The 10,686-nt window shown below is 50.0% G+C and overlaps 1 protein-coding gene across 6 annotated transcripts; it reads left to right on the forward strand.

Moving 5' to 3' along the window:
- Positions 1–10,120, forward strand: PIGV (phosphatidylinositol glycan anchor biosynthesis class V). Of its 6 annotated transcripts, none has more exons than XM_057305107.1 (5): positions 1–439; positions 1,594–1,688; positions 3,496–3,630; positions 6,834–7,955; positions 9,319–10,120. In XM_057305107.1, exons 3-5 carry the CDS (start codon positions 3,553–3,555, stop codon positions 9,598–9,600), a joined length of 1,482 nt encoding a protein of 493 aa, XP_057161090.1. In that variant the 5' UTR covers positions 1–439; positions 1,594–1,688; positions 3,496–3,552; the 3' UTR covers positions 9,601–10,120. The 6 variants fall into 6 exon arrangements, with proteins under 6 accessions (XP_057161090.1, XP_026372735.1, XP_026372731.1 ...); XM_026516950.4 differs by lacking the exon at positions 1–439 and adding an exon at positions 571–643; XM_026516948.4 differs by lacking the exon at positions 1–439 and adding an exon at positions 610–1,135.
- The last annotated feature ends 566 nt before the right edge of the window (positions 10,121–10,686 follow it).

The following is a 10,686-nucleotide window of genomic DNA, read 5'->3' on the forward strand; positions in this document are numbered from 1 at the left end:
GTTCTGGGCACCGTCCTCACTAGCCACCTGAGAGGGGGCTGAGGATCGAAGTAGGACACGAGGTCCCCGGTATCTGGAGGAGGGGAAAGGCAGGGGGATCCCCCACTTTCCTCACACCCGGGACGTAGGGTGCCACTGCCGGCCACAGAAACCCCAACGCTTCTTTCTATTCAGAGACCATCGATTGTGTGCCAGGCCCTGTGCTGAGCGGTTGATGCCTGACAGCGGGGAAAGTGCGGCTCTGGCTGCTGTGAAGAGGCCGCGGGGCGGCCCCCAACTCCGAGAGCCTCCTCCGCACACACACATTGGGGAACTCAGTGGATGTTTGCGGGATGCAACCCGGCCGAGAGCGCCGACTCTGCCACAGCAGCACGGACGGGCTAACTGAAGGCGGGGGAGGGGACTTGAGGCGCGCGAAGCGCCAGAGGAAACTCTTCAGGTGTCACCAAGGCGGGAAGGTGCCAAGGCGGAGGGCACGGAGTCTTGAGGCTACGCCGTCCCCGCCCCGCGCGCCCGGAGTCAACATGGCCGCCGCGGAGGGGGGCGGGGCAGCTCCGAGTCCGGGCAGGAGGGGGGCGGGGCCGCCTCGGCGGAGCCGGTGCGCAGGCGCGGGCCGCTCGGGGTCCCGGATGGAGGAGCTGAGGTTCGGGCCCCGCCTGGGAGGTCGAGACGGGCCGGCGCTGTGGACCCGGCGCCAGCTCGGGAGCCTTGGAGTTCTCGGGGTGGGGGGAGGGAAGTCGTCAAACGGAGGCCGAGGGAAATGAGGCGGAGGCCGCCGAGAAGCGGGGAGCCCCGCCCCTCCGCCATAGCGGCCTCCCGGTGCCGCCACTTCCTTTACAGACTCCTGCCCTCCCCTGCCTTCCGGCCGTAGGCCGGGTCGGGCCGGCCCAGCCGGCCCCCTCGGGAGTAGCCCCTGAGCCGCGGCCCCTTTGGGGAGAGGAGGTGCCCACTGCCCGTTTGGGACTGTGTCCGAAAGGAAAGGTTTAGAATGGGCTTCGGACCCGGCTGGGGCTGGCAGAAGTCACGGAGACTTCCCCACTCTACAGAGGACGTTGTCTTACTCCAAGGGTCCAGGGCTCCAACTTAGGCTTCCCCGGAGTCTCAGCTAGGGCCTTGCCTTCCCTAAGCGTACCCAGTAAGAGCATGCGCTGTCTTTGGACAAGTATTGGACTTGGAGTCCTGGGTGGTTACCCTGGCTCTGGAAGAGCACATCCCCTTTAGCCCGGTTGAAGGCCGGTGGGAAGACCATGAGGTTCCAGGAGGGGAAAAGATGACATTCTCTTTAAATATAGCCTAGGGTGTGTCACTTGACCCCAATGAGCCTCAGTTTCCACATCCATAAAATGGCGATGGTAATTATACTGGCCTCACAGGGTCTAATGAGATCTCTGATGTAAAAACCATGGAGATTTTTATTACTCAGTACTTGGCATATTTATCTCACGGGAAAATACGGTAAAACTAGTTGATCTAAGTGTCCTGCCAATTCAAGAGTCTGATTTCGCAAAGGGGTTGTTGGGAAGTGAGGTCTTCAACTACCCGAGAGGGACAACTCACTGGCTTTATTTTGTTTTTACTTGGTTTACCTGTAAGCTAAGTGTAGGTTACAAGTCTCCTGTGGTCGCTGGGGCTAGTGCTTGACTCTGGAGAAAGGAAAGGAAGAATGGAAGCCTGGTGAAGAGGCAGAGGTGGGTTAAGTGCTTTTCTGTCCCCAACTTTTCTTCCCCATGTGGGTGGGAAGTGAAGGAAGGGAAAAAGTGAATTCACCGTAGCCTACAGAATCAGCGGCCGTGTGAGGTTGGCCGTACTTGTTTCTACAATTCCTCTAGATTCCGCGAGTCGGATGCTGGAAATGTTGGGTGGATTCACAAACTACCGCGGCTCTGTGGGGTTTTCAAAAGCTTGCCTTTGAACTGAATTTTGATGAGCAAACCGGTGTGGCGTTGTCGGCCCCTCCCTTCCTCCAGGCCTCCTCGTGATGGAGTGAGCAGCAGGCGCCCCCTTGTGCTGAGGAAAGTGTACTGTTGCTATTGGCCGATACACCAAGTGTATTGTTGCTATTGCACCCTTGCTGGAGAAATTGTATTTTCCTGTGGCTTCTGTGACTTAGGTCTCGATCTTAACGTGAGATATAGTGGGAGGAATACTTAAAGCAGTGATTTTATATCCCAAGCCAGTGAACTGGTGATGCCATATCTTGTTTTTACCCCTTCCACTCACACAGGCTTGAAATGCCTGTTGTAATGCCAGGCCCTGGAGGTATGGTTGGGAGCAAGATAGACAAAGCCGCTGCCCTCACAAGCAACTTAAATAAGCCATAACAGTAAAGACGACGAAGCAGAGTATAATGAGAGCATATCCAATAGTCTGGTGAGCATCAGAGAATTCCAGAAATAAATGATACCTACAGGTTTGATAGATATTAGTCAGATAAGAAAGAAAAGTCTTCCTGCCCTCCCTGTTAATTTCTCAGTTGAAATGTTTTTTCCTTTAGGGATAGTTCACCCCAAATCAGTGAGCTGCCTCTGGTGCTCTTGCCCCCACTTCTGGTTTCCCAGACTGGTGTTTGAATGTTCTGTAGGAGCCATTGCTACTTCTTTTAGCCCAAGGAGTTGTGTTTAAGGGAAAAAAAAAAAAGCTTTAAAGTTCATTCCTTGCCTCAGAATGGCTTTGCAATTGTTTATACATTGCTCCCATTCCAACAAAGAGATGGGGAAATAGCAGTTTTCTCCATCCCTAGTAGTCGACTCTGTCTTCCCCCTCAGTTTGTTTTAGCAATGTGAGCTGGCTGAAGTCCTGCTGAGTGGTGGTTTTCTTTTCCTTCTCCACTTAATTTAACAGACCAGCTGAACACACATCAGAGAGCTAGGCTAGAGTGTGTAGTCATTATGGTCTTCCAGTTGAGTTCTGTGCCCCACTTTTGGGACTCTGGTTTGGGATCTAGTTTATTATTCTGGGCAAGGGGAAAAGGGCACACACCAAATAATAGCAACCACAACATGGATTTGGTGGTACTTCTTCACACTTTCGTCCACTTCACCATCATGACAATTTTGTGAGAGAAAATAGTCTGGGGAAAAAAAACCCAACAGCAGTCTGATCCCATTTTATACCTAAAGAACTGAGGCTCAGAAGGACTGAATGAGAACTTGCGAGTGACAAAGTCAGGACTTGAACCCGAGTTTTTAGTTCCTGCACAGGGGTAGCCAACAGGCTTTTGAAGATTTTCTGTGAGCCTAGTTGCCAACTGCATGCCTATCTGTGTAGAATTTTCCTGACAATACAGTGCTTCAAAGTGACACCAAGTGGTCCCATCTGTCTTCAAGATGCTTTTCCCTCATCGGGGCAGTTAGGCAGTTAAATTTGCCCTGTAATGCTGAAGGGGGAGTCTCCTGTGGAGAATGCTTTCAAGGATTTAGTTTTGTGGAAAAAAAAAAAATAACAATTTACTTTCGTCCCATGTGTGACATTTCCTCCTTGGGTTTTGGAGTTTAGAAGCCTGAGGAAGCTCAGTCCAGGCAGCAACACCCCTGAATTCCCGGTGGTGAGAGGATGTGGCCCCTGGACCCGTCCAGGAAAGAGGTGCTGAGGTTTGCAGTCAGCTGCCGCGTCCTGACTCTGGTGCTGCAGGTCAGTCTCTGATCTTTTGTCCTGAACATGCTGTTGCCACGTGACTGGGCTAGGCACTAAGAATCGTCCCCATATTCTTTCTCCCTCCCAGTTGTGCCCTTCCATGTGTTTGAAACTGTAGACACCCATACCTGATAACCGAAAGGTGGGCAGGACTCTTAGAAATGGTCTGTGGTTTTTTAAAAGATTTTATTTATTTATTTTAAGTAAACTCCACACCCAACATGGAGCTCGAACTTAGGACCCCAAGATTAAGAGTCGCATGCTCTACCAACCGAGCCAGCCAGGTGCCCCAGAAATGGTCTATTAATCCCTTGTTTTACACATGAAGCAGCAGAGGCCCGAAAGGTTCAATGGCTTCCCTAAAGATACATAGCAGGTTAGAGAAGGGCCGGAATCAGACCCCAGCTTTCCTAACTCCTGAGCTAGTGGCCTTTCCAATAGACCATGAGGTTCTGTAACCACAGATACCTTTAGAGCTAGACAGCCCAAGGCATTGCCCTGGGTCCCCTTACCAGGAGACTGAGCACGGTGGCAGTCAGTTCAGTGACACTGTCCTGAGGCCGTCTGTGTGTATTCGGTTAGTCAGCAGAGTCCCCCACTCTTCCCCCAGGTGTCTCCCCTTGCTGCCTCACCCACCAAAAGCCTCAGAGTGCATTTGCACTTTTGCAACTTCCTTCCCCCCTCAGCCTCTTCTTGATACATATTTTAATCAAATTTCACATATATATGAATTCTCTCTGGTGCCTAGCACAGTGCGCAGTGCTTAGTATGTTCTCAGTATGTGTTGTTGAATGTATGTCAACAATCTAGGGGTGTTATATTAGCATAATTATGTGTGCTCTTTTTCCACAAATGCCATCTTCTCAGGGTTCTCTTTTTCCTTTCTGGAAACCTCCTTTCTCCCTTCCTGCACTATGAGGCATAGCAGCCTCTGCTGGGTCCCAGGTTTAGTTAAAAGTAGCTTCAGCTTGGAGTCTAGGGCTGTTATCTGTGACTGTCACTCCTGTCCCATTCGTTTTCACTGTTTAAAGTGGCCTGATAAAGAAACTGACCAAAAAGAGAAAGAGCCCTAAGAATGGGGTTATACCCCAGTTGTGGGGCTGGGGAAACGGACCCAGTGATGGCTTTGAACAGCATCTGATGAGTGATTGGCAGGCCCCCCCGGGGCAGGACTGTGAACTGGCATCTGGGATAGGGAGGCAGGACTAATTCAGATGGTGATTTGGAAATGCGTATGTCTCCTCTCCTCTCACTCAACCACCAGGGTTGTATCAAGTGCCTGCTCTGTTCCCAGAGCTGTGCTTGGTGGTGAGAAGGAAAAGTCATGGTCTCTTTTCCTTTGAGTAGCTGACAGTCTAATGATGCAAAAAGACATTTGACAATAATGCTATTTCATTATCCCTCTCTCTCCCCCACCCCTCTTCCAGCTTTAAAGCTCATGCCATCAGATGATCTCCCCAGTTACCCTTCATTGTTGCTGTCATCTCTGTTAGTGACAGCTCATTCCTTGAAGGTTTTAGCTCCTGATTCACTGTTGCTCTTTCCAGCACTCCTGTTGATTTCTTGGTGGTTTCAATATTAATAAAGCTGATACAACTAACCACTATCTCCTATCTTTCCAGCTCACTCCCTCTAATACCCCAGTTCTAACGGCTCTTCCACCCCCTCAGGACTTCTGATCCACTGATTCTACCTCCGTTTCACTGTGCCTCACCCACCTTCTGGCTTCTGCACCCCTCCTTACCCAGCTAGATTCCATGATCCACCAGGCACACGTGCACAACTTGCTTGCTCCCTTCTCCCCGGCTTAGTCACAAGACAGAAGCCCAGCCACGGTTCAGTTTCATTCTCTCTCTACTTCTGCATCATGCCTAGAGAGAAACACACAGCTTTATTGACTAGTCTCTTTTTCTTCAAGATCTTTGGCCCAAGCGAGTTCTTTAGTGCTACCTGGCGATCTTACTGTAGTTCCCTGGCCCGTTCATCCTGCCATTCTCTGAAATTGTTCTGTACATCAGAATCACCTGGGGGAGCTTAGAAAAAAAAATCTCAATGTCCAGGCTGTATCCCATACCAGTTGAATCATTAATTCTGGGGGAGGGACCCCGACATCCAGACATCAGTATTTTTGAAACGCCCGGGATGATTCCAGTGCACAGCCTATTTCGAGAACTAGGGTCATAGATGACTTATTTTACATGTTTATCTTTTTATTCAAGTCCCTAAGACCTTTTCCCCAACTTGCTTCCCTGAGCGAAAACTCAGAAAAATAGATGCAATCAGAAGTGACCTTGTGCCTGCTCCCACCACTTCCTTCCCATGCCTGCATCTGCACCTGTGTGCCTCCACTGCCAAAGCGGGCCGAACCCTGCTGTCCTTTCTCAGCCTTGCTCCTCCACCTGCGTAGCAGTTCCCACCCCCTTTTGCCTGCTCCAGCAATTCTCCCCTCGCCCCTGCATGCTCAGTGGTTTTCTTTCCACCGGATTATTCCCATTCATAAATACTTCTGTCCCATATTGTCATTTACCTACTACCCCATTTACAGCCAAACTCATCCAGATAGTTGTCTGTGTGCGCCGTCTTCCTTCTCCCCTTCTCTGCCGGACCCAGTCCCGGCAGTCTTCTCTAGCCTCCACTCCACTGAAATAGCTCTTTCAAATTTAGTGACCTACACATTTCTAAATCCAGCGGTCGCTTTTCAGTCCCCATCTTCCTTGACCTGCTAGCAGCATTTAACAGAATTGATCACTCCTTTGCTTCACTTGGTTCTAAGATACCCTGCTCTCCTGGTTTTCCTCGTACCTCAATGACTGTTCCTTCTTTATCTTCCCTCTGGATCCTCACGCTCCTTCAAGCCTCTAGATGTTGACACGGCCAGGGCCCAATCCTCAGATCTCTTTTCTCTAGCCCTGCTTCCGCCCTCCCCAGGTGATCTCATTCAGTCTCGTGTCTTTGAATACCTTCTGTGCAATTATGACATCTAAATTTATGTCTCCAGCCCTGATAGCTCTCCTGACCCTCAGACTCCTCTATCTCACTGCCTCGTTGACCTCTGCCCTGGAATGTATAACTCAAACTTGCTAGTCTAGAACTGAACTCCTGGTTGTCCTCCAACAAGTCTGTTCTTCCTCATTTTATTAAATGGTAATTCTTTCCTTCCAATTGCTCAACCGACATCCTAGTTCTCCTTCATCCCACAGGCTCTCTTCAATGCCATCGTCCCCGATCACCGTGCAGAAGCCTTCTCTCCTCCTCGCCTCGCCCCCTCAGGCTCTGTGGACCACCTTGTGGAAGGTCTCCTGGGTGGCCTGTCTCGCTGGGACGCCGAACACTTCCTGTTCATTGCCGAGCATGGCTATCTGTATGAGCACAACTTTGCCTTCTTCCCTGGCTTCCCCCTGGCTCTCTTGGTGGGAGCTGAACTACTGAGGCCTCTGCGGGCATTACTGAACCTACGGAGTTGCCTGTTAATCTCAGTAGCGTTGTTCAATTCCTTGTTCTCTGTGCTGGCCGCTGTTGCACTTCACGACCTGGGCTGTCTGGTTTTGTGCTGTCCCCGCCAGGCCTTCTATGGTGCCCTACTCTTCTGCCTCAGCCCCGCCAATGTCTTTCTGGCAGCTGGTTACTCAGAAGCTTTGTTTGCCCTCTTGACATTCAGCGCCATGGGGCAGCTGGAAAGGGGCCGAAGCTGGACTAGTGGACTCCTCTTTGCCCTCGCCACTGGCGTACGCTCCAATGGGCTGGTCAGCATTGGCTTCCTCGTGTATTCTCAGTGCCAAGGCTTTCTGTCCTCTCTCATGGTGCTGAATCCTCTGAGACCGCTCTCGAAGCTGATGGGCTCTGTGTTCCTGTCTGTGTTCATGCTTGGCCTTCCCTTTGCCCTCTTTCAGTATTATGCCTATACCCAGTTCTGTCTGTCAGGCTCAGCCCGCCCCATCCCTAAGCCCTTGCTGCAGTTAGCTGCGGACAAGGGCTACCGGATTGTGGAAGGAAATGAGCCGCCTTGGTGCTCCTGGGAACTTCCCCTAATATATAGCTATATCCAGGATGTCTACTGGAATGTTGGCTTTTTGAGATACTATGAGCTCAAGCAGGTGCCCAACTTCCTACTGGCCGTGCCAGTGGCTATACTGGTTGCCTGGGCAACATGGACATATGTGACCACCCACCCTTGGCTCTGCCTTACACTTGGGATGCAAAGGAGCAAGAACAGTAAGACCCTGGAGAAACCTGACCCTGGATTCCTCGGCCCTCGGGTGTTTGTGTACCTGGTCCACGCTGTGGCGCTGTTGCTGTTTGGCGGTCTGTGCATGCATGTTCAGGTGAGGTGGGCTCCTGACTGGGGTAGGGGCGTGAATACAGGCAGAACCCCTTGGCCAGGGTCAAGGAAGCCTGCTAGCTTCTCCCATTTGAGTGACCTGTGCCTAATTTATTCAGTCACCAACCCTTTGGGGGCTTTCTTTGTCCAGACCCTGGGTCAGACCACTGAGGAATGGAACATGAGTGAGATAAGATTGCTGCCCTAGTGGGTCTCATGGTAGAAACTGGGAGACAGAAACTTAACAGATAAAATTCTAGTACAGTGGGATGGAAGAGGAGTTGCTGTTTTGCGATAAATATTGTGGAAACACAGAGGAAAAAGAAGCTAATAGACTAAAGGAGTTGAGGAGGGTGTCCTATTAAGGCTGGGTCCTAAAGAGTAAGAAGGAATTGCATTTAAGAAGCAGAGGAAGAGTATTCTGGGCAAATGAAGGGTGCGTGCAGAGACACGAGAGTCGTGGAAGGACCTGATGTGATGGAGATAAAGGAGTAAGCACAGAGGAGAGCGCGGGAACTTCCCCGACTGTACAGTTACACCGGTTATAGCGAGTGTCTCCTTGGATGTTGACTTGAGGCGCTCTCAGCTCTGGCAGGTGCTCAGTCTTTGGAGGAGATCCCTTGTGCAATGTTTGGGGTGGGGGAGGCGATCGAGGGGTGGGCAGCCTTTGATACTTCCCATTTTTTTATTCCTGGCTATGGCCCCCGTTCCCACATAACCCCGAGGTTGTCGGTTCCCCCATGCTGGCCACTCCTTAGCAGCTTCTGCCTCTTGGAGGTGCACATCAGCTGTTTGTGGAGTTCTCCAGGCTGCGTGAGTAAGAGGCACAGGGGAAATAGAAAGTAGCATTCTGTGTTTGCAGCTGGATTAACTAGTAGAGTGAGTGCCAGCATAGCTTCGAGTTTCCAGCTTAGATGAGGGAGGCCATGGGGAGACTTGGCTCTGAATTCCCCTAGGAGGGAAAATGTTGAGCCACAGGATCCCCTGCCCCCTTTCCCTCTGTTTTGCCTTCCCCCTGGGGGATGAGGGAACCACTTCAGGTTCCCAAAGCCCTGTGGCACAGCCTAGCGGTTAGAGTCCAGGCTCTAGGCTAAAATTGGACCCCATAGTTTTTAGTATTGATTGGCCCATTACTGTGGTAATAAGTCTGTAGCTCTGCTTATTTGTAACATTGAGGTCACCTGGCTGGTGTCACGCACAGCTCTTTATGAGGCAGGTCCTAAGTTCTACTGAATCTCTTTTCCAGAACAATCCATTTCTAGTCATGGGGCTGTAGTTTACCCAGCAGCAGGAAAGCCCCGGGCTGGTCCAAGGAAGCAGTGATATTCCAATAAATGTGTGGGTTTTCCCCCTCTTATGCTTTCCAGGTTCTTACCAGGTTTCTGGGTTCCTCTACTCCTGTTGTATACTGGTTTCCAGCTTATTTGCTTCAGAATCATGAGCCACTGCTGAGATCCCTAGAGACTGTGCCTTGGAAGCCCCTTGCAGGGGACTCCCTACCAGGACAAAAGGTCCCCAGAAATTCTATCATGGGACTTTTATACAACTGGAAAACCTGTTCTCTAGTTACACGATGCATTCTGGGTTACTTCCTGTCTTACTGGCTCCTGGGACTGCTCCTACATTGCAACTTCCTACCTTGGACTTGACCTGGAGTCTCAGGGGTCTGGAAGTACAGATACACACTGGGACTCTGTTGCCCTGGGACCCTTGCTTTGTCCTTTAGGAACCTCCAGTCTCTCTGAAGGTTGGTCAGGAATGGAAGAAGTGTGAGCCACTGGAGAGCCATCTGGTCCTGGCTATGGCAAATTTTAGAGTAGTACCTATTTTCTCTGTAAGTGAAGAAATCTTACTCTCCAAGTCAAAAGTACACTTGCATTTGTCTCGTCAACCAAACATAGCAGAGATAGTTGTAAACTTACCGCTGACCCACATGTAAATTTAAATGTAAAGTATTTAAATGTCAGTTTCGTCAAAGGCTCTAGCTGACAGGCTGGTAATAGTCCACACATGATGGTGGAGGCCTGAACAGTGTACTGGCAGTAATAAGTAGGACGATCTTTTTAAAATGGGACATTGTTTCTGATTATTTTCATGATTTGTTCATTTATTTATATGAAAAATCTTACAAAGATATGCAAATTAAACAACTTTTGGTTATGCATGCAATGAATTGCATTTCTATTTATTTATTTATTTTTAAGTAGGCTTCACACTGGGCAGGACTTGAACTCATGACCCTGAGATCAAGACCTGAGCTGAGATCAAGAGTCACACACTTAACTGGCTGAGCTACCCAGGCGCCCCTGAATTACATTTTTTAAAATAATACAAAATACTTAAGGAAAAAATCATGGTAAAAAGAAAATTGCACAAAGAACCGGGAGACCTGGATTCTAGTCCTCTCAGTAAAACCCCATTTACCAGTTGTATGACCTTGGGAGAGTTTCCACAGCCTTAGTGACCTCTTCTGAAACTGGGGGAAATGATAGTATCCTCCTGGGAGAGGCGAGGCGGGTGGGCCATATAATCTAGGAGGTCCCTTTCTGCTCTAAGATCTTAAGAGCTGCCTTAAGCAATGGATCATCCTGGTCTAAACTCTTATGTAGAAGCTCAAACATGTGATTTTAAGAGAAGATATCCAGTTCTCCTGCTTCCAGTGCTCAGAAGAAACTCCCCCTCTTCAGGGGCAACTCTGAGGAGTAACTTAAGCAACCTTTCCTTTGAATGAGGGA

Source organism: Ursus arctos, unplaced genomic scaffold (genome assembly GCF_023065955.2).
Source record: "Ursus arctos isolate Adak ecotype North America unplaced genomic scaffold, UrsArc2.0 scaffold_32, whole genome shotgun sequence".
In the NCBI taxonomy this organism is placed as follows: Eukaryota; Metazoa; Chordata; class Mammalia; order Carnivora; family Ursidae; genus Ursus; species Ursus arctos.

Bases quoted from the DNA above. Each gene is read 5' to 3' on its own strand.
- PIGV (XM_057305107.1), top strand. From the start codon at position 3,553: ATGTGGCCCCTGGACCCGTCCAGGAAAGAGGTGCTGAGGTTTGCAGTC. The intron at 3,631-6,833 runs GTCAGTCTCTGA...TTCATCCCACAG, and splicing joins TCCTGACTCTGGTGCTGCAG to GCTCTCTTCAATGCCATCGT. The intron at 7,956-9,318 runs GTGAGGTGGGCT...TATGCTTTCCAG, and splicing joins GTCTGTGCATGCATGTTCAG to GTTCTTACCAGGTTTCTGGG.